The following is a 25,090-nucleotide window of genomic DNA, read 5'->3' on the forward strand; positions in this document are numbered from 1 at the left end:
TCCTACTCCTTTTTTTTAAAAAAATACAATTCCTTTTTACTGCATTTTTTAAAATTTTATTTATTTTATTTTATTTATTTTTTTGGCTGCGTTGGGTCTTCGTTGCTGTGCATGGGCTTTCTCTAGTTGCGGCAAGTGGGGGCTGCTCTTCATTGTGCTGTGCAGGTTTCTCATTATGGTGGCTTCTCTTGTTGCAGAGCACGGTATCTAGGCATGCAGGCTTCAGTAGTTGTGGCACACAGGCTCAGTAGTTGTGGCTTATGGGCCCTAGAGTGCAGGCTCAGTAGTTGTGGCACACGGGCTTAGTTGCTCCGCGGCATGTAGGATCTTCCCAGACCAAGGCTTGAACTCATGTCCCCTGCATTGGCAGGCAGATTCTTAACCACTGTGCCACCAGGGAAGTCCCCCTACTACTCCTTTAATCATGACTTTTTTCACCCAAACTGGAATGCTTGTTCTTGCCAAACATATTCCATACTTTCTTACCTTTGCCCTTGCTCATGGCTACTCTTTTGCCAGAACAACTTCTCCTCTTTATATGGCTTTCAATGAATTTGGAGATAAGAAGATACACAAGGCTTGGTCCTTGCCTTCAAGGAGTTCATAGGTCATAGGGAAATAGTTACAGAAACAGCTGATGAATTATAATAAAATAGAATAAGTACACTGCTACAGACATACACAAAGTATCAAAGAAGCAAAGAGAATGTTACCTCCAGAACACACATATATACTCAAAATAATTACGTTGGAAATACCCAGACATGTAAATAGGTATAATCTGCAAATTAGGTTGTTTCAAAAATTACTAGATTTGTAAAAATGTCCCCAGTCCATAGAATATCCCATTCTCAGTCATTTCCCCTACCCATGTTTATACCAATATGCTGTCCTTACACAAAATAAAGGAAATTATCTGTATCAATTTGTAAGTAAATATGCTCACAGTTCATTCAGTAATACAAATCTCATATCTGTACTTGTCACAGACTGGTAACAAACAGTTCACAACTGGTACCAGTCCACAGCCCACACTTTCAGTAGCACTAACTATCACACATATTGAGACTCTTACATGACCCAAAAGATTCACTTTTCCCTCTTCTTCTTTGTCAACCAAAACAAACAAACAGAAACACAATGAACCAAAATGTTTTAAAATTATGACTTCAAATATAATGCTGCTGTAGTAAAATAATTTAAAGGATACGGATTTCTGTGACAGCCTTCAAGGAATTGAAACCATTTTCTGTTACCCCTAAAAAAAAAATCCTACATACTTATGCATATTTTTAACCTTTTCCATAAAAGCTACTTCAATAAAATTTGTGTAACTTTTTATTGAGAGCACAGTTAAAACAATATTAGATCACAGTTAAAAAACGCAATGCAATATAGTAAAGAAATTGTACATAGAGAGACAGCCTACTCAAATTTTTGTATTCTTACCTATGCTAAGAAATACAGACTAGACTGTACTTTTAGAAAACCAACTGAAAAAGCAAGGAATTACCTTGAACTTCATGAGGCTGGGAGGCAACTGAAAAAGATGGTCCTTTGATTATGCCTTCTCTGATTTCAGAAGCAGAAAAAGTATCACTGGCTCTAAACATATTAATGTCTGAATACTGAGGTTTCTGCTTACTATTGCTATATTTCCATGATTTCCCTTTGCTCATTTCCATTTGGACAATTTTCACTGAGCCAATATGAGAGTCCAAGTTTACTCTGTCATTGGAATAAGCACTCCCATGTATATTGTCAGATATTTTAAATAATCTGCAAAAAAAAACATATTTGCATTTGTAATAGTTACTTAGAATGTGAAAAACTAGCATAAAATTGGTCCCTTTAAAAATACTTACAGATTTTGGTTTATTAGAATACAAAAGCTAATCATTCTCCTAAAGTACAATTTGCTAAATTTACCACTGAATTCTTTCTTTTTTTTTTTTTTTTAAACATCTTTATTGGCGTATAATTGCTTTACAATGGTGTGTTAGTTTCTGCTTTATAACAAAGTGAATTATTTCTTTTCACTTTCCTAACACTCAGATAAATCCATCTGCGGTAGCCAACCTCTGAGATAGTTCCAGTGATCCTTGTTTCCTGGTGCTCAACCCCTTTATTAGTCACCTTCCTTGAATCAGGACTGGCCTATGAGACTAGCAGAGTACTGTGGAAGGACAAGCATGTGACATCTAAGGCTAGGTCATAAAAGATTGTCACTTCCACATGGTCTCTTGGATCACTCACTCTAAGGGGAGCTAGCCACTATATCATGAGACCACTGAAGCAACCCTATAGAGAGGCCCATGTGGACAGGTACTGAGACTTCTTGTCAGTATCCAGCACCAACTTTCCAAACACTGTTCAATAATCATTTTAGTGTAAGAAATAGTTCTTTGTAAAGTTCTAGAAAACAAAGAAAGGCCATCTTATGATTGTAATTTACTATATTTGACTGATTCAAAGACAATCCATCAAAGTAATTTGTTCACAATAGCCCTAAGGGAAGAAGTGACCAATAAGGTTCTTAATACAACACTAGCACCTTATAGAATAAGTAAAAGGGTGATGGCAGGTTATCAGTCTTACAGAATTCTGTAAGGAATGACACCCAAATAAGTACTGTACAAATACAGAATACTTTCTAAATTATTTTGACTATTAATCTTAATGACAGGTTTTTGTATGAGAAAGACCAATCTTTCAAAAAACTAGAGAGAGAAATGTATTTTAGAACAAACTGTGGAGTTGCATCCTCCAATGCCAGCAGTTCTATTTTTGAAAACAGAAAATTCAAAAGCAGATGGTTAGTCTTAGATAATATAATAGAATCCCATTATGAAATGGTATTGAAGACAAGGAAAACACTTATGCCACAAGATGACTCCTTGCTACATGCTGTGATACCAGTTAAAAGCACAGACTTTGGAATCAGACAAACCTGGATATAAATCCAAAGCTCCTCCACTTTCTAGCTGCATGACTTTAGAGTTTGAAATAGGTTTTTCAAACCATAAAAATATTATCCACATACTAGTTATCTAAATTCTCTGAACCTCAGATTCTTCCTAGGTCCTCTGGAACTCCCACTCCACACTCTCCATATCCTCAGCTTCTTTACTGAATTTTATATTTACTTCCTGGTCTTAACAAAAATATTTATTTGCCCTGGAAAACTCTTGCTCCTTAAAAAACTCTTAAGTGGAAAAAACTGTTAACTCTCCCACATCCAATGTATTGATGGTTGAGAGTCTTCTTCTCCACCCCAAATCTACATCATTACTTTTCCACTGTCTCACAAAAGTATCTGTGCTGTCTAGCTATACCACCTTGTAACCCTCCTCATGGCATGTATCATATATCAACCTCTGGTCACTTTAGAATCTTTTCCTCTCAATCCCAAACTCTGCCATCATCTGGGTTACTTCAACATTCATGTAGACAACCCATTCGAAATCCTACCCTCTCAGTTTCTTAGGCTTTTATCTTCAGTGGCTTTCTCTCTCACATGATCTCAGTCACCTACTCTCTCACCTTAGACATTATCATTATCCAGAACTGCTCCTCCTTTCAAATCAATGATTCCGACATATCATTCTCTGAACACAACCTCCTATTCTTTTAGCTTCTGTGCTCAAGGTACCAATGAGGTCAAAGAACAAAATTACTATAATTAATCTCCTTATTTTTTCCCAAACCATCTTCCCCTTCATTTTTCTCACGTACCTTTAATGAATTTAATACCATGACCTATCTTTTTGACCACTCTCTTACCAATATTCTAAACTCCTCTTCCCCTTTAGCCTTTTATCATACTATCTTGCAAATCTGCAATTCTAGATGAATCTGTCTATTGTTTTTTATAATTGCAGCCGGGTGGTGGAACACTACTGGAAAAAGTACAACTGTTAGGTAGATGAGTTATATTAAAATTCAAAGTCATCGTTGGCAAGACTGAAGAAACAAAATCAATATACAAAAATCAACTGTATTTCTATACACTTTCAAGGGACAATCTGAAATTCCATTTAAAATAACATCAAAAAGAATAAAGTCCTTATGAGTAGATTTAACAAAATAAGTATAAGACTTGTCCACAGAAAACCACAAAACACCTTTGAAAGAAATTAAAGGAAACCTAAATAAATGGAAAGATATCCCAGTTCATAGATTGGAAGATTTAATGATATTAAGATAGCAATAGTCATCAGGTTACCTACAGATTCAATACAATCCTTATCAAAATCCCAGCTGGCTTCTCTGCAGAAATTGACCACCTTATCCTAAAATTCATACGAAAATGCAAATAAATCAGAATAGTAAAAAATTCTTGAAAAAAAAGGAACAAAGTTGGAGGACTCACACTTCCTGATGTAAAACTTTACTATCAATACAAAGCTACAGCAATCAAGAAAATGTAGGATATGCCATTGTGAAAAATATCCTTATGCCAGGCATAAGGACAGACATACAGATCAATAGAATAGAATTGAGAGCATGGAAAAAAACCTTTATGTGGTATAATAGAAAATATATGTTTGGTTTTTGTTCCCAGTTCCTGGCACAGAGCTCCTGAAACGTTTGGAATTCCCTGCTTGATAGAAGTGATAGAAGCATCTTTTGTTATTCATAATAAGCCCCTTTCAATCATACCTGAGTTTATGCTAATGAGGTGACTCTTGTAGGGCCCCTAGACGGTTTCAGGATGGGGACCGATCACCAGAAAGAACTAAACTTGATTAGAGGGTTGAGATTTTCAGCTCCACTCCCAACATCCAAGGAGGGGAGAAAGGCTGGAGATTGAGTTCAATCACCAATGGCCAATGATTTAATCAATCATGCTTATGTAATGAAACCTCCATGAATGAAAAATTCTTAAATGGCAGGGGGTTCGGAGAGCTTCTAGATTGGTAACACATCAAGGTGCTGAGACAGTGACACACTCAGAGAGGGTATGGAAGCTCTGCACACTCTTCCTCTCCATACCTTGCCTTATGCATCTCCTCCATTTGGCTGCTCCTAAGTTGTATCCTTTATAATGAACTGGTAAACATAAGTAAAGCATTTTTCTAATTCTGTGAGTAATTCTAGCAAATTATTACACCTAATGTGGGGTAGTGGGAACTCCCAAATTTGCAGTCTGCAAGGCAGAAATGTCAGTAGCCTGGCACCCTATTTGTGGCTGGCATTTCAAGTAGGGCAAGGGACTGAACCCTTAACCCATGCGGTCTGATGCTAACTCCAGGAGTTAGTATGAAAATTGAATTGAATTGTTGGACACCCATTGGTGTTGATGAATCAGATAATTGGATGGTGTAAGAAAACCCCCAGACCTTCCATTTATGGTTGATTGATTGTCAGTGAGGGTGCCATGACATTCCATGGGGAAAGAATAGTTTTTGTTTTTGTTTTTTAACAAATGGTGCTGGAACAACTGGATATCTATGTGCAAAAGAATTAAGTTGGACTCCTACCTTGCACCATATTGAAAGGTTAACTCACAATGGATCATAGATCTAAATTTAAGAGCTAAATTTATAAAACTCTTAGAAGAAAATGTGGGAGTAAGTCTTTGCAAACTTGGATTAGGCAATGGTTTCTTAGATAGGACACCAAAAGTCCAATCAACATAGGATGCCAAAAGTCCAGTCAAAAATTAGAAAAATTGGACTTAACTTCATTAAAATTAAAAACTTTTGGGCTGCTAAGGATACGAACAAAAAAGTGAAAAACAACACACAGAATGTGAGAAAATATTTGTAAATCATATAACTGATGAGGGATTTTTATCCAGAATAAAGAACACTTACAACTCAACAATAAAAAGACAACGCAATTAAAAAAACAGGCAAAGTATTTGAATAGACATTACTCCAAAGAAGATATACAAATAACGAATAATCACATGAAAAGTTGCCCAACATCTTTAGTCAGCAGGAATATGCAAATCAAAACCACAGTGGTACACGTCACACCCACTAGTATGGCTATAATAAAAAAGACAGACAACAAGTGCTGGCAAGGACATGGAGAAATCGGAATCCTCATATATTGCTAGTGGGATTGTTCAGTGGTATAGTTACTTTGTAAAACAATTTGGCAGTTTCTCAAAAAAGATAAATATAGAGTTACCATATGACCCAGCAATTCCACTTCTAACTATAAATCCAAAAGAATTAAAATACATTTGACCCTTGAACAACATAGGTTTAAACAGCACCAGTCCACTTATACTCGGATTTTTTTTCTTCAATAAATACTACTACGGTACTACACGATCTGAGGTTGGCTGAATCCACTGATGAAGAACTGCGGATAGAGAGGGCCAACTATAAAGTTATACTTCATTTTTTGACTTCCCAGGAGGTCAACACCCCTAACCTCTGTGTTGTTCAAGGGTCAAATGCATATATTCACACAAAAACGTACACATGAGTGTTCATAGCAACATTATTCATAATAGCCAAAAAGTGGAAACAACTCAAATGTCCATCAACTGACAGATCAATAAACAAAATGTGATATACCCATTAAATGAAATATTATTTGGCCATAAAAAAGAATAAAGTACTGATACATGACATAACATGGATGAACCTTGAAAATGTTATGCTAAGTGAAAGAAGCCAGACACAAAAGGTCAGATATTGTATGACTCCACTTATATGAAATGTCTACAATAGGTAAACCCACACAAACAGAAAACGATTAGTGGTTGTCAGGGGCTAGACGGGGGAAGGAGGAATGGGGAGGGACTGCTAATGAGTATAGAGTTTCTTTTAGGGCAGCAAAAACATTTTAAAATTGGAGAGTAGTGATGGTTGCACAACTCTGTGACTATACTAAAAACCGTGAACTGTACACTTCAAAATAATGAATTTTATGATATGTGAATTACATGTTAATAAAATTTATTTAAAAATTCATAGACATCAACCTCAACTGGGCCCTTTACAGTGTCCAAAAATCCTACCATTATTCTAATTAGCTGCTTTCCCATTCTCCACAATTTCTTCCACTCTTCTCATACTTGCTCAATACCCCCACTTTTCCCCTCAAACTCCACAGATGACTTTGTCTCTTATGTCACAGAGAAAACAAAAACTGTCAACTAGATCTCTTCTGAATCCTTAACCCATACATCCAATTGTCTATTTGGACAATTTGTAAGCACCCAAAATCAACATGTCCAAATCTGTACTCACCACCTTCCCCTATTTTTCCTTTACAGTTTTCTGTATCATGAAAGAACAGTATCATCCTTCATCATTCTGGCTCAAGCCAGAAACCTAGGAGTTAGGTCTCATATCCAAACGTCATTTAAGTCCTGTGGGAATTCTATCTCCTAAATAACTTTGAACTTTCTCATTCCTGTTATCTCAGTCCTAGATCAGGCTACCATCCTCTCTCACCTACACTAATAAAATAGCCTAAGTGACCCTTCACAATGTATTCTAGCTCTCTTCTAATTTATCATACTGGGGCCAAAATGGACATTAAATAAAAAAGAAAATCTAATTTTACTCCTCTGCTTAAAACCCAGGACCTTAGAACAACGGTTCTCAAACTTTAGTGTGCATAACAATCATCTAGAAAATTTGTTAAAAATTTGGATTCCTGGGTCCCATCCTCACCTTTATCCAGACTGTGATTCAATAGGTCTAAGGTAGAAACCAGGAATCCAAATTTTTAACAAGCACTCCAGGTGATTCTGATGCAGAGAGTTCATGGGCCACAGTTTAATAACCACTGCCTTAAAAGTACAAAGTGTTTCATGGCCTACAAGACTCTGAATGACTTGGCCCCTCCATACCTTATCTCTTAGCATTCTCTCTTACTTTAAACTAAAGAAAAATTTCTAAGAATAAGCCAAGCTCTGCGTTACCTTAGTACTTTTGCACATACTATTCCTTCTGCCTGGCACACTCTCCTTCTTTATTTGCATTCAGCTTGATTCTATTCCTCCTTAATGTTAAGCTTAAATACCATTTCCTCAGGAAAGTCTTCCCTGATTGTGCAGAGCAGATTAGGACCTCACATTAACAGCAGTTCTCAAACGATGGTCAAGATTCAGAGAGTTCATATGATCAAAACAATTTCCATAACACTTTTTTCCATAATTTTAATTTATAATATTAATATTATATATCAATATCAATAGATATAAAGATCAAAAATAGATAGATATAGATCAAATATAATAGATCAAAAGCTCTATGGGAATCCTCAATAATTTTCAAGGGTAAAGGGGTCCTGAAAACAAAAAGTTTGAGAACCTCTGCTCTAACCATATATCTCATCAAAATAATTGTGGTGCAAAAAGTATTCAATCAATTATTTTTATTTACTATCTGCCTGTCCCTCAATAAACTGTAAGTTCTCTGAAGACAAGAACTTATGGCTAGAATCCCACAGTTAACAGAGTGTCTAGTACATAGTAGACTGTTTTTATCTTTGTTTGCTTTTTAATATTTATTTATTTATTTATTTTGGTTGCGCCGGGTCTCAGTTAGGGCATGCGGGATCTTTAGTTCCAGTGTGAGGGACCTTTTAGTTGTGGCGTGAGCTGAGGCATGCGTGTGGGATCTAGTTCCCCAACCAGGGATCGAACCCCAGCCCCCTGCATTGGGAGTGCGGAGTCTTACCCACTGGACCACCAGGGAAGTCCCTGGTAGACTCTATTTGTTGTTGATGTTTTTCTCATTCAGATTCTACCATACTTCATACATCTGGACATACACATAAATATTCAACTTTATCATTGAATATTATTTATTTCATTTAATAAATTACCTCTTGCGGAAGGCTGACGTGCTCTCTCCTTTATCTTGTGTAAAATTAACTAACTCTGTATCATCCAGAACATTTTTCTCAAGTGCTATCTCAGTGCCAGTGTGATTTTTCCATTTCTGAGAAGAACGATATGTCAGCTTGCCAGCAACATGTAAGTCATTGTTACCTGCCCCTCCAAAATTTAGATCATCTTCTTCATATTCATTAGAAGGGAAGGCAAATTGGAATTTTTGTGTTTGTGAAATATAATTTGTGTCTTCATTAGTTATCTTCAAATTTGATGGTAACATTTTTGACCTCTTTCTCTGACCTACAAAAATGGAATATTTTAATTACTACATGTTCTCCTTGAAAACAAATTTTCAAAATGATGATAGAAAAATTTAATAAAATGTTTCAAAACAGCTTACTAGGTAAATATGAAAATAACAAGATAATCTGTAATACTATATGTGATTTTGAAATACAGGTAGTTGTTACTCTTATGGTATATCATAACACTACAGGATACTCAGAAATTAGTTAAGAATTAATGAAATTAAATTTGAAATTTATATTAAACCTACATTATAAAATAGGTTTAATTTCTGACCCACAGAAATAACCATAATTATAATGTTTAAGTATTTATCTACTACAAATGATACAATTATATAAGTAATTATGAAGATTTAAAAATTTATATAAATAATTTACACACAAAAATACAGTGACCAATCATATAAAATGTTACTGAATAGATTCAGTATTAAAATACATGACACAATGCTTTTAAATTTGTAATCTTGCTTCTAAAATCAAGATAAAGGAATGCTTTCATCAAGGTGACAGAATTTTAAAGGTGTCTTTACAGAGACTTTATAAGCATCTTTGAAAGGTTCGGAAGGAGTTTGGAGGCCTCATTAGGGCTTAAATTTGCTTTATCATTTATGTGTACATACTATACTACTACATATATGTATTATATATGGGTGTGTGTTCTATTATACCATATAAGAGAATTATCATATTCTATATATGTAATAATTCTACATATTATTTGGTACACACAAGAGTATATAATATGTATTTTCATATATAAAATATATAAAAATTATGAAGCTTAATAACAAAATCTACATGCATGAACCTACCACTCAATTTAAAAATCAGTTTTACCAACATTATCACATTAGACCGCATATACTGTTTGAGTGTGCTTGTTTTCTAGCTTTGTAAAGATGGTAACAAACTATATATAATCTGCATCTTGTTTTTTTCACTCAATATATTTCATGAATCTGGTTTCCTAAACCAGAGGATCCTACCTTTAGTAAAGGGTAAGGCAAAAACTAAATAGCAGTGACAGTTTTAATGGTAAGAGGAAACAAATTCACAGAACAATATAACAGGTGTGTCATAATATATTTTATGCATATAATATACATATGTGTGTATATGTAAGTATGGAGAAGGAAAATGTTTCAGATATTAAGATTTGCTGAGCACTATTTTGAATGGGTCTCTAACTTTCATTTTATTCCATTAAAATAAAAGATTCAATATTTCAATATTAGATTTTCTTACATTAACACGAGCTGAATGGCTTTGGCTTCCCAAAAAATATGTGACAATTTACCTAACAGCTTATGACTTTCTATTTCTTCCTCTAATGCTTGAGTATCTGGAATTTCCGAAATCAATGGAGCAGGTGGAAGAAACCAATCCAAAGATTTTTCATTGTCTGGATGGCTATATAAAATATAAAAATATGAATATATGTTAATAAAGATATAACATCAGAAACTACATATTTATTGAGAGGCAGACAGCAGAAGCAAGAAGAACTACAATCTTGCAGCCTGTGGAACAAAAACCACATTCACAGAAAGACAGACAAGATGAAAAGGCAGAGGGCTATGTACCAGATGAAGGAACAAGATAAAACCCCAGAAAAACAACTAAATGAAGTGGAGATAGGCAACCTTCCAGAAAAAGAATTCAGAATAGTGATAGTGAAGATGATCGCGGATCTCGGAAAAAGAATGGAGGCAAAGATTGAGAAGATGCAAGAAATGTTTAACAAAGACTTAGAAGAATTAAAGAACAAACAAACAGAGATGAACGATACAATAACTGAAATGAAAAATACACTAGAAGGGATCAACAGCAGAATAATTGAGGCAGAAGAACGGATAAGTGACCTGGAAGACAGAATAGTGGAATTCACTGCTGCGGAACAGAATAAAGAAAAAAGAATGAAAAGAAATGAAGACAGCCTAAGAGACCTCTGAGACAACATTAAATGCAACAACATTCGCATTATAGGGGGTCCCAGAAGGAGAAGAGAGAGAGAATGGACCTGAGAAAATATCTGAAGTGATTATAGTCAAAAACTTCCCTAACATGGGAAAGGAAATAGCCACCCAAGTCCATGAAACGTAGAGTCCCATACAGGAGAAACTCAAGGAGAAACATGCCAAGACACATACTAATCAAATTGGCAAAAATTAAACACAAAGAAAAATTATTGAAAGTAGTAAGGGAAAAATGACAAAAAACATACAAGGGAACTCCCATAAGGTTAACACCTGATTTCCCAGCAGAAGCTCTACAAGCCAGAAGGGAGTGGCATGACATATTTAAAGTGATGAAAGGGAAGAACCTAAAACCAAGATTACTCTACCTGGCAAGGATCTCATTCAGATTCAATGGAGAAATCAAAAGCTTTACAGACAAGCAAAAGCTAAGAGAATTCAGCACCACCAAACCAGCTCTAAAAACAAATGCTGAAGGAACTTCTCTAAGTGGGAAACACGAAAAGAAAAGGACCTACGAAAACAAACCCAAAACAATTAAGAAAATGGTAATAGGAACATACATATCAATAATTACCTTAAACGTGAATGGATTAAATGCTCCAACCAAAAAACACAGGCTCGCTGAAACAAGACCCATATATATGCTGTCTACAAGAGACCCACTTCAGACCTAGGGACACATACAGACTGAAAGTGAGGGGATGGAAAAAGATATTCCATGCAAATGGAAATCAAAAGAAAGCTGGAGTAGCAATACTCATATCAGATAAAATAGACTTTAAAATAAAGAATGTTACAAGAGACAAGGAAGGACACTACATAATGATCAAGGGATCAATCCAAGAAGAAGATATAACAATTACAAATATATATGCACCCAACAGAGGAGCACCTCAATACATAAGGCAACTGCTAACAGCTATAAAAGAGGATATCGACAGTAACACAATAATGGTGGGGGACTTTAACACCTAACTTACACGAATGGACAGATCATCCAAAATGAAAGTCAATAAGGAAACAGAAGCTTTAAATGACACAATAGACCAGATAGATTTAATTGATATTTATAGGACATACCATCCAAAAACAGCAGATTACACTTTCTTCTCAAGTGCACACGGAACATTCTCCAGGACAGATCACATCTTGGGTCACAATTCAAGCCTCAGTAAATTTAAGAAAATTGAAATCATATCAAACATCTTTTCTGACCACAACACTATGAGATTAGAAATCAATTACAGGGGAAAAAAACGTAAAAAACACAAACAGAGGCTAAACAATACGTTACTAAATAACCAAGAGATCACTGAAGAAATCAAAGAGGAAATCAAAAAATACCTAGAGACAAATGACAATGAAAACACGACGATCCAAAACCTATGGGATGCAGCAAAAGCAGTTCCAAGAGGGAAGTTTATAGGAAAAAAGCCAACCTCAAGAAACAAGAAAAATCTCAAGTAAACAATCTAACCTTACACCTAAAGGAACTAGAGAAAGTAGAACAAACAAAATCCAAAGTTAGCAGAAGGAAAGAAATCATAAAGATCAGAGCAGAAATAAATGAAATAGAAACAAAGAAAACAACAGCAAAGATCAATAAAACTAAAAGCTGGTTCTTTGAGAAGATAAACAAAATTGATAAACCATTAGCCAAACTCATCAAGAAAAAGAGGGAGAGGACTCAAATCAATAAAATTAGAAATGAAAAAGGAGAAGTTACAACAGACACGACAGAAATACAAAGCATCCTAAGAGACTACTATAAGCAACTCTATGCCAATAAAAAGGACAACCTGGAAGAAATGGACAAATTCTTAGAAAGGTATAACCTTCCAAGACTGAACCAGGAAGAAACAGAAAATATGAACAGACCAGTCACAAGTAATGAAATTGGAACTGGGATTAAAAATCTTCCAACAAACGAAAGTCCAGGACCAGATGGCTTCACAGGTGAATTCTATCAAGCATTTAAAAAAGAGCTAACACCCATCCTTCTCAAACTCTTCCAAAAAATTGCAGAAGATGGAAAACTCCCAAACTCATTCTATGAGGCCACCATCACCTTGATACCAAAACCAGACAAAGATACTACAAAAAAAGAAAATTACAGACCATTATCACTGATAAATATAGACGCAAAAATCCTGAACAAAACACTAGCAAACAGAATCCAACAACACGTTAAAAGGATCATTCACCATGAGCAAGTGGGATTTATCCCAGGGATGCAAGGATTCTTCAATATATGCAAATCAATCAATGTGATACACCAAATTAACAAATTGAAGAAGAAAAACCATATGATCATCTCAGTAGATGCAGAAAAAGCTTTTGACAAAATTCAACACCCATTTATGATAAAAACTCTCCAGAAAGTGGGCATAGAGGGAACCTACCTCAACATAATAAAGGCCATATACGACAAACCCACAGCAAACATCATTCTCAACTGTGAAAAACTGAAAGCATTTCCTCTAAGATCAGGAACAAGACAAGGATGTCCACTCTCACTGCTATTATTCAACATAGTTTTGGAAGTCCTAGCCATGGCAATCAGAGAAGAAAAAGAAATAAAAGGAATCCAAATTGGAAAAGAAGAAGTAAAGCTGTCACTGTTTGCAGATGACATGATACTATACATAGAGAATCCCAAAGATGCCACCAGAAAACTACTAGAGCTAATCAATGAATTTGGTAAAGTTGCGGGATACAAAATTAATGCACAGAAATCTCTTGCATTCTTGTACACTAACGATGAAAAATCTTAAAGAGAAATTAAGGAAACACTCCCATTTACCATTGCAACAAAAAGAATAAAATACCTAGGAATAAACCTACCTAGGGAGACAAAAGACCTGTATGCAGAAAACTATAAGACACTGATGAAAGAAATTAAAGATGATGCAAACAGATGGAGAGATATACCATGTTCTTGGATTGGAAGAATCAACATTGTGAAAATGACTATACTACCCAAAGCAATCTACAGATTCAATGCAATCCCTATCAAATTACCAATGGAATTTTTTTTAAATTTATTTATTTATTATTTATGGGTGTGTTGAGTCTTTGTTTCTGTGCGAGGGCTTTCTCTAGTTGCGGCAAGTGGGGGCCACTCCTCATCGCGGTGCGCGGGCCTCTCATTATCGCGGCCTCTCTTGTTGCGGAGCACAGGCTCCAGACGCGCAGGCTCAGCAATTGCGGCTCACGGGCCTAGTTGCTCCGCGGCATATGGGATCCTCCCAGACCGGGACTCGAACCCGTGTCCCCTGCATTGGCATGCAGACTCTCAACCACTGCGCCACCAGGGAAGCCCCACCAATGGAATATTTACAGAACTAGAACAAAAAATCTTAAAATTTGTATGGAGACACAAAAGACCCTGAATAGCCAAAGCAGTCTTGAGGGAAAAAAACGGAGCTTGAGAAATCAAACTCCCTGACTTCAGACTATACTACAAAGATACAGTAATCAAGACAATATGGTACTGGCACAAAAACAAAAATATAGATCATTGGAACAGGATAGAGAGCCCAGAGATAAACCCACGCGCCTATGGTCAACTAATCTATGACAAAGGAGGCAAGGATATACAATGGAGAAAAGACAGTCTCTTCAATAAGTGGTGCTGGGAAAACTGGACAGCTACATGTAAAAGAATGAAATTGGAACACTCCCTAACACCATACACAAAAATAAACTCAAAATGGATTCGAGACCTAAATGTAAGACCGGACACTATAAAACTCTTAGAGGAAAACATAGGAAGAACACTCTGACATAAATCACAGCAAGACCTTTTTTGATCCACCTCCTAGAGTAACGGAAATAAAAACAAAAATAAACAAATGGGACCTAATGAAACTTAAATGCTTTTGCACAGCAAAGGAAACCATAAACAAGACGAAAAGACAACTCTCAGAATGGGAGAAAATATTTGCAAATGAATCAAGGGACAAAGGATTAATCTCCAATATATATAAACAGCTCATGCAGCTCAATGTCAAAAAAACAAAGATCCCAATCCAAAAATGGGCCGAAGACCTACATAGACATTTCTCCAAAGAAGACATACAGATGGCCAAGAAGCACATGAAAAGATGCTCAACATCACTAATTATTAGAGAAATGCAAATCAAAACTACAATGAGGTATTACCCCACAGCAGTTAGAATGGGCATCATTAGAAAATCTACAAACAACAAATGCTGGAGAGGGTGTGGAGAAAAGGGAACCCTCTTGCACTGTTGGTGGGAATGTAAATTGATACAGCCATTATGAAGAACAGTATGGAGGTTTCTTAAAAAAGTAAAAATAAAATTACCATATGACCCAGCAATCCCACTACTGGGCGTATACCCAGAGAAAACCATAATTCAAAAAGACACATGCACCCCAATGTTCATTGCAGCACTATTTACAATACACAATAGCCAGACACTATTTACAATAGACAATAGCCAGGTCATGGAAGCAACCTAAATGCCCATCAAAGATGAATGGATAAAGAAGATGTGGTACATTTATACAATGGAACATTACTCAGCCATAAAAAGGAATGAAACTGGGTCATTTGTAGAGACGTGGATGAATCTAGAGACTGTCATACAGAGTGAAGTAAGTCAGAAAGAGAAAAACAAATATCGTATATTAACACATATATGTGGAACCTAGAAAAATGGTACAGATGAACCAGTTTGCAGGGCAGAAATTGAGACACAGATGTAGACAACAAACGTATGGACACCAAGGGGGGAAAGCGGCGGGGGGATGGGAGTGGTGGTGGGATGACCTGGGAGATTGGGATTGACATGTATACACTGATGTGTATAAAATGGATGACTAATAAGAACCTGCTGTATAAAAAAATAAATAAAATTCAAAAATTCAAAAAAAAAAGACTTAGCCTATGAACAAATAAATGTAATCATGGGCTACCTTAAATGTTTTGTAATACCTCCCCATATGTGTTTTTTAAAATGTGAATTTTCAGAGCCAAAAAATATATAATAATTTTATTTAAGAAAAAAAAAAGAAACTATGTATTTATTAATTAAACATTACTCAATTACAGACTCTTAAACTTAATATACTACCTTTCTGCGGTGACTTTGACTTATCCCTATATAGCAGCATTCTTTTTTTCCTTGTGTGTCATGGGATTAATGACACTGCTATGTGAGATATGCTACCTAAATAATGGCTATAACTCCATTTTCTTTTCTCCAATTCAAATGCTTGTGACAGGAATCTTAAATCTGCTCCAATATAAAAAAGAAAGTAGTAAATCATTCTGAAACTTTAGCATCTTAACCAATACAAGTAACAAATTACTGATGATACACCTGACATCTAATCATGGGTCACAAGTGTGTAAATGACACCAGTATTGGTATTCTAGAGTACTCCTAAAACATTATTACGAATTAATGTCTTAACCCAAATATTCTTGGTCCAGAACCATCTATAACCACGGAAAATCCAAGAAAACTGTTGAAACTGACAATCACTTTGTAAACCTACAGTAATTGATGAGATTTTTGTCACCCTGTTTACATTGTTAACTACCTTTCCTTATCTTTCAGCTGTGATCCTATTAACATATAATGTTTTAATGTTTCCTTTCCAACCAAAGTTGGCTTGTCCTTCATTAGAAGAAAAGATAAGCATTAGGTAACAAAATAAAGTTGAGAAGAATACCACATAAACTGTCTAAGCCAAGTCCCAAGGATTTTATGATTTTTTCTTCTCTCTTTATTTAGGATTTTAAACTCCTAGAAGTGAGAGGCCCAGTCTTTCAATTTTCTGCCTCTCACAGCACCTCAAACATAGCTACTACAGCTCTATTTTCTAAACCAAAAATCTGTAACACATCACCTGACAATGTCTGACAGATTGTCTGACAATACACCAAAGCAACTGAAATTTAGGACTATGTCACAGAGTCCCCAAGATCACCGCCAGGGTCAATGATTCCCTAGGACAACTTACAGGACTCAGCATATAGTCCTACTCATGACTGTGGGGTGAAGTCCAGGAGAAACCAGACACAAGCTTCCAAAGGTCCTCTCCCACTAGAGTAACACAAGATGTGCTTAATTCCCCCAGCAACAAGTTGTGACAACACACGTGAAATGTCGCCAACAAGGGAAGTCATTAAAGACTTAATGCCCAGGGTTTTTATTGAGGGCTACTCATGTAGGCATCCCTCTCTGGCACATATCTAAATTCCAGATTCCCAGAAGAGCAGATGTTCATTATAAACCACATTATTTTTATAAACAGTTTTTACACAATGAGCCAATTTATCAGTCAATGGTAGGAATCTTCCTAAAATCCAAGTTCTCAGACTCCAGCCAGAGGCCAACCTTACAAGTAGGCCTTTTCAAAGATAGTGGTTTGGGCCTGGTATATTAACTCTTTTCTGCACAGAGACCATTCCTAAAAATCCAAGAAAGATTTTAACAAGATACAAAAAGCACAGATCTAGCTCTCTATTCAGCCTCCCCATAAAATCAAATCTTCCTTGATTTCCATATTTTCCAGAGGCGTCATCATTCTCCCCATCACCCAGAATCCAAACCATAGTACAGTCTTTTACCCACTATATCCAGACACATACTGTCTCTTATTGCATCTTCCTTATAAAGCTTCTTGAATACATCACTTCCTTATATTTCCATTAGCACTATCCTAATCAAGGCTCTAAGCAACTTATGTCTGATTGAGAACAACAGTGTTTTAATTGACCTCACTGCCTCTGGGCTTTCTCTCTATATTTCATATACTCTTATCACATTAATTTGGAATTGTTTTCATGTTATTCCATTCAAAATCCTTCAGTGGCTTCTAAATAACACCAAACTTCCTAGAGGCCTTAGGTCACGTTACAGTTTCAATTCTCCTACATGTCCCTTATAGTACAGACCAAAGTGAACTACTTGTATACCAAACAGATAATACATTCTGTCCCTCCTTATCTTTGTTCAAAACTATTTTCTTTATTTGGCTTACCCCTATACCCGACACTACCCCTATATCCAACTATAGAAGTTCAACTGTTTTTTTTTTTCATTCATTAATCAATTCAACAATTATTTACTGAGTACTATGTGCCAGGCATTGTTTTAGGCAGCAGAGCGTATGCTCATTCAAAATCCATTTCTAATCTTACATTCACAAAATCAGGGAACTAGATCCCACATGCATGCCACAACTAAGAGTCCGTATACCACAGCAAAGGAGCCCACGTACCGCAACTAAGGAGCCTGCCTGCCGCAACTAAGACCCGGTGCAACCAAATAAATAAATAAATATTTTTTTAAAAAAAGAATTATCCAGTCCTTCAAAGCCTGAAGTCTCCCCCAACTACCATAAAGCCTGACCTAAACAGTCTGGCCCAAGTCTCTCTCCAAATCTGAAATTTCTTTGCGTGAATATATGCTTATAATTTGCTTTGCACTTGTTTTTTTGTATTGTTAGAAGAGCAACCATATGTTCCAAATTTGCCCAGGCCAGTCTTGATTAACACCTGTTGCTTCATTTGGATGCACTCTTTCACTCTCAAGTGTCCCAGTCTGAATTACATGGTCACATTATTTATGAATGACCTTTCTACATGTGTATTTAACCTCAAATAGGCTTTAAGTTTTTTAAAGTAAAAGTCTGTTTCATTCTTTTTATATCCCTTTCAGCATTCAGTCAATATTTGAATTAATATTTGAATGAATGGAAGAATAAATGAAGCAGTAAATAATTTACCCAATGCTTCATTAAAAAGGGTAACACAGGGGCTTCCCTGGTGGCGCAGTGGTTGAGAATCTGCCTGCTAATGCAGGGGACACGGGTTCGAGCCCTGGGCTGGGAAGATCCCACATGCCGCGGAGCAACTAGGCCCGTGCGCCACAACTACTGAGCCTGCGCGCCTGGAGCCTGTGCTCCGCAACAAGAGAGGCCACGATAGTGAGAGGCCCGCGCACCGCGATGAAGAGTGGCCCCCGCTCGCCGCAACTAGAGAAAGCCCTCGCACAGAAACGAAGACCCAACACAGCCATAAATAAATAAATAAATAAAAATTAAAAAAAAAAAAAAAAAGGGTAACACAATAGAACAAATACATAGAAAACTTAGAACTAAAGGGATTCACATGTGAAAATCCATAAAAGCCAGTATTTAACAGACTCCTTATTCCCCATTCATATTTCCTTTGGTACCACATCTTTATTTCCACCCCTACTTCCTGCCTGCACTGAATCTGCCTATCACACTTGGCCTTTGGCACACTGCCCTTTCTGTTTCCAAAAGGTGCCATCACCACCCCTTGTTCTGAGCTACTCTTTGACCATTACTTTCAGTCTTTACTTCAGCCAAAAATAATTTGAACAAACCAGAAATGCAAATGAATGAAAGCCAAATAGACAAGAATCTACTCTGTTTTTAAAATTGTAACATTTAACATGTTAAACTTCAGTTACTTCCTTAACTGAATTACATGTTTACCAAGCATATACCTGAAATGTCATTCTGTTGATCCCTCATTTTTTATTTATAAATTTACCAGAGGGAAAACTAAAATGCCTTAAAAATCAAAAACCCTTAAGCAATATACTGTTATCATTCTTTAAAGCAGACTTACTTTTCAGCTTCATCTGTTTTTTCAAAAAACAAATTATCCAAGGAAAACAAGGAGTCATTTGATTTCAGCATTGTTAAAAACTGGACTTTGTCACAAATCTAAAAAATACCAAAAAAAAAAAGTTTATGTTCTATTTACAAAGATGTAGAAACAAAATTTCTGGATCCATAAACTATAATCATTAATTTCCCAAAATAACCACAGATAGCCTTTCAGCAACATCTTCTGTAACTTCCTCCCAAGTGCTTAAATATTCAAATACATTATTCTCTGTTCTCCACTCATTCATACATATTCACATACGTACCCCTCTCTTCATTCTGCACCAATGCTTAAGAGTGTGTTTTCTTCCATTCTCCACCTGACAAATTCCTACCCATTCTTAATGGCACAGGTCAGACGCCATTTCTTCTTCAAAGGTTTCTCTGAATTACCCAAAAGCAGAATTAATGGCTCCTTTCGGGCTCCTAAAATACTTTGTTCATACCATTATTTTTGAGTTAGGATAGTGCATTTTATTGTGAATGTATGTGTTTCTAACAATATACTGTGTACATATGCAGGGATTTCCTTCAAAATCAAGGGATAGAGTAGATTTGCTTCAAAATAAAGAGAGAAATGTTGAGGGTTATTGATGAAACAAGATTGGCAATGAGTTGATAATTGCTAAAGCTACGTAATAGGTACGTGGAGTTCCTCATAATGTTTATTTTTATATATGTTTGAATTTATCAAAATAAACAAATTTACTAGTTTAACATATATATGTTAAACTATATACATATATATGTATGTTATATGTCCATTATATTACATAACATATATATAAATGTTTACATTCCTTTTTAAAAAGATAATTTTTACATCCAAAGATGTTATCTAAATGTAAAGGATAAAAACATTCATCATTGGCTACCTGGGAATATAGCAAAATTCTAGGGCTGAACAAAGCCTCAAATTTAACAGGAGACAGTAGAACTATTTCTACAGATACATACATTGCAGTTCTTCCCCCTGCACATCAACACTACATCTCAACTTTTTTTAAATTTCTGAAACATGATATAAGATTCTATATGACAAAACATGAAATCAGACGCACATATCATAAAATATAAAATCACATTTCTATTTATTCTGTGATAGTTAATACATCGCAAAGCTTTCCTTAGGATGGAAACTAAAATCAAAGACACTATATGAGCGCCATCTCGTGGAGAAATCCATATTACCAAGTCAGAGCAGTGTGTGTGTACGTATGTTTGTATGTATGTACGTATTGATCAATTGATTGATTGCTGCACCAGGGAAGTCCAGTCCCTTCAATTTTGAGTCCTCCCTGATGTGATAGTGAAACACATGTGGAAGTACGTGGGGGAAAGAGGCATGCTTCCACATGCACCCCTTGACAAAATGCTACTAACAAGAGGGCTAAATTTGATTACATTAGGACTGTTCTTACTTTATCAGAACACTGTGGAGTTTTTCATTGGTTTAGTTATTGGGCTTTTCCCCTTTCCACCTGTTTAGCTTAGTTGTCCTCTTCATTTTTCTCAATTTATTAATCGCTTAGTCACCAACAAAAAGAAACAGGAAAGTTGAAACAAGGTAGCATGGTTCTATAAACGTCTAAAACAATTTAATTATGTGGACAATAGAAGCCTAGGATAACAGGGTGGGAGGCAGAAGGGAGTCACTCAGAAATTGCTAACTGGAGTCTTTAACAACTTTTTTAAGTAAAGAATTTCAGAAGTTGGAAACAATTACCAGATAAAGTATAAATAAAAGTGCCAATCATGTTTCTATATTAACCAAAAAGTAACAAATAAAATATTCCCTTTCTAGTCTTAGGAAAATTATATAATTTTAAACAACAAAAAGAGTTTTCCAAATTAAAACATACCAGACCACTTTTATATGGTACCTCAGAATTTAAGTAGAAACTCTTAAGGCTGACAGGCACATGTTTGAACTCTTTATTCTAAAAGAAGCTGCAAACAAAACAATAAAACTGCAAATTAAAAATATTTGTTTCTGAAAAAAAATATTTCATAAATTAATCTAAAAACCTCCTATATAAACAGCAAATATTTTCAAGAGAACTTTTGATTTGACTCCTAGTTCTGGCATAAAAGAGAATATAACTTGTTTGGGTCCAGAATAAAAACATTACGTATATATTTTAGTTCTGATGCAGTCCTATGAAAGAAAACCTCCTTTATCTAAAATACTCCATCCCCATACTTTGCATTATTTTTCTTCACAGCACTAATTTATAACTGTTCAGTTGTTTATCCTTCTCCCTGTAGAGGAAGCAGGGACTTTTTACTCATTAATGTATTCCTATAACCCAGAACAGTGCCTGATACATAGCAGATGGTCCATAACAATTCACTGTGGAATAAATACATTAGCAATGTTCAGTTTATAAATAATTTATATAAAAATAATTTTCCGTCAATTCTGAGGCTTAAAATTTTACCCCCCAATCTTTAATATTCAGTTTTAAAATGTGATTTGTTTTTCTAATTCAGGATTCACGAAATCAAATCATGAAGGTTCTAAAAGACCGTGGGATTCGGCACTTGAATTATGTAAATAAATATATTTTTCTAAACATAGGTCCTACAAGGGACGTTACCATATTTCAATATGAGTTTGTTACTGTAGGAGATGACAGATTTTGGATTAATTAATTTTAAGTTTTAGGTTTAGAGTCAAATTTTCTAAGTTTCCACATTAGATTACAAAGTTCTAGTTTCAGCATGTGGTATAAAATTATGTTTTCTTTTTTTAAGTGCTTGCTTCTGCTCTAACTAATCACTCTTAAAATATTTAAACTGTTTCTGTAACTACATAATTTATTGATTGTTGAAATGACCTGCACCTTACCTAATTATTTTAGTGACAATTTAGCATCTTCTTACCTTCTATAATCCTTATTGTATAAGATGTTCAGATCTATTAGTTATCTCTTACAATTTTTACTCTCAGAAATATACTTATTTCAAAAGTGCAGAAACCCAGATACGAAATATTGATTTGCCAGAAACCGGTAATCAGTGAAGACTCAGACCAACATTCACTGGAAAAACCAACCATCACAAATGACTGCAGGGAATTTGACAAAAGTAAGAGAATGAACGTGGGAACAAATTAATACCCCGAGTCTCGGCCGAGAGGTCCTTACAGTCGGAGCGCCTGATCTCCACCACGTCCCCGGGGGACCCACGGGGCCGGGAAGTTCCAGCAGGAACCGAATCTGGGTCTGAAGAAAAAATACCCCCGTGATGTTCCCAAAATCCGAGAAAGCCCACCCCAGACTCGCGGGCGCAGGGCGGAAGACTTCCGGCCGGGTGAGTGGCCGAGACGCGAGCGCGGGCGCCGGCACCGGGCCCGCGGGGCTGCAGGTCGCGTCGCTGTGGACACGCGGCTACACGCGCGCCGGCCACCAGCTCCCGCCTCGGGAGGGAAACACACTTGGAAATAAACTCGCGGGGCTCCAGGAGCCATCAAAGCAAAACAAGAGTGCGCCAGCCGGCCCCTCAAGAGGCGGAGCCGCCTCAGGCCTCGCCCGCCCCTTCTGACGCGAAGGCGGCTGAGGAGCCGCGCGGGCTGGGGTCGGGGTCGGGGTCGCGCCGGCGGTCCTACACCTCGCCGCGCCCGTCCGCTGTCGCCCGACACTCGGCTGGGAAGCTCAACCACTTCCCCACGGCCAACCTGACCCCTGTCTCTCCCCGCGGGGTCCCCGTTCTCCCGTCCCTTCCTCCCTGTGAGACGCAACGGGCCCCAGTCCCCACCTTCCCCAGCTGGCGTCCCAGCTGCCCGCTCTCCTCTCCCCGCCGGCCCTCAGAGCCGAGCGCCTATTCACCGGTCCCCGGAGGACCCCCAGCCTGGCTAAGCCGAGCTCCAAGCAATGGATCGCCAGGACACCCAACCTTCCCTCCTCTCCTTCTTTTCCCCAGAAGTTTATAATTCCTTTTTAATATATGGCTCTCAGGATACTGTGGCTTATTCTCATTGAATAGACATCTTAATCCTTCCCCCAGCTCTTGGTAACTCTACTTTCCCTCCCGAAGAATTTGCTTATCCTAGGTACCTCATATAAGTGAACTCACAGTATTTGTCCTGTGTCTGGTTTACGTCATTTAGCATAATGTTTTCAAAGTTCATCCATGTTGTCGCAAGTATCAGAGTTTCATTCCTTTTTAAGGCTGAGTATTCAATTTGTATGTATATACCACATTTTGTTTATCCATTCACCCATAGATGAACATTTGTGTTGTTTCCAACCTTTTTGCTATTGTGAATAATGCAGCTATAAAAATTGTAAAAATCTGTTCTGGAACTTATGGTTACCAGGGGGGAAGGGTGGAGGGAAGGGATAGTTAGGGAGTTTGGGATTGACATGTACATACTGCTGTATTTAAAATGGATAACCAACAAGGACCTACTGTATAGCACAGGGAGCTCTGCTCAATATTATGTAACAACCTAAATGGGAAAAGAATTTGAAAAAGAATAGATGCACATATATGTATAACTGAATCACTTTGCTGTACACCTGAAATTAACACAACATTGTTAATCAACTATACTCCAATACAAAATAAAAAGTTTTAAAACAATAAATAAAAAACATTTGAAGCAGAAAAAAAAAATGTTCTCAGTCCCTGCTTTCAATTATTTAGATAAATACCTAGGAGTGGAATTGCTGGGTCATATGATAACTCTAAGTTTAATTTTTTGAAAAACAACCAAACTGTCTTCCACAGTTAGTATACCACTTTACAGTCCTACTAATAATGCAGAAGCATTCCAATTTCTCCACTTCCTTGCCAACACTTGTTATTTTCTATCTTTTACAAATTTTAGTCATCCTAGCAGATGTGAAGTGGTATCTCATTTATTATGGTTTTGATTTGCATTTCCCTAAGGATTAATGATGTTGAGCATCTTTTCATGTGCTTAATGGTTATTTTAATATCTTTTGGGGGAAATATCTATTCAAGTCCTCTGCCAATTTTTTGTGTTATTTATGATTTTTTTATTGATTATTATCTTTTTATTATATATTTTTTAAAATATTCTGGATATTAATTCTTTATCAGATATATGATTTACAAATATTTTCTCCCATTTAGTAGGTTTTCTTTTTGCTCTCTTGACAGTATCATTTGATGCACAAAAGTTTTTAATTTTGGTGAAGTCCAATTTATCTTTTTTCTTTTGTCACCTGTGCTTTTCGTGTCATATCCATGAAGTCACTGCCAAATTCCAATATCATGAAGATCTACTCCAATATTTTCCTCTAAGAGAGTTACAGTTTTAGCTCTTAAGTTTACAT

The 25,090-nt window shown here is 36.4% G+C and overlaps 1 protein-coding gene across 1 annotated transcript in view; it reads right to left on the minus strand.

The window, feature by feature from the left end:
• The window catches only part of HFM1 (helicase for meiosis 1), a 136,775-nt gene extending 113,204 nt beyond the window's left edge, over positions 1-23,571 (minus strand). Inside the window, exons 1-7 of the mRNA XM_036833641.1 lie at positions 23,544-23,571; positions 22,907-23,011; positions 19,744-19,841; positions 10,421-10,533; positions 8,803-9,112; positions 1,514-1,779; positions 1,211-1,258 (exon numbers count right to left, since the gene is read on the minus strand). Coding sequence (XP_036689536.1) covers positions 1,211-1,258; positions 1,514-1,779; positions 8,803-9,112; positions 10,421-10,533; positions 19,744-19,814 — 808 coding nt within the window. The 5' untranslated portion in view covers positions 19,815-19,841; positions 22,907-23,011; positions 23,544-23,571. The remainder of the gene's footprint in view (positions 1-1,210; positions 1,259-1,513; positions 1,780-8,802; positions 9,113-10,420; positions 10,534-19,743; positions 19,842-22,906; positions 23,012-23,543) is intronic.
• Positions 23,572-25,090: the final 1,519 nt, after the last annotated feature.

This window comes from Balaenoptera musculus, chromosome 1 (assembly GCF_009873245.2).
Source record: "Balaenoptera musculus isolate JJ_BM4_2016_0621 chromosome 1, mBalMus1.pri.v3, whole genome shotgun sequence".
Classification (NCBI taxonomy): domain Eukaryota; kingdom Metazoa; phylum Chordata; class Mammalia; order Artiodactyla; family Balaenopteridae; genus Balaenoptera; species Balaenoptera musculus.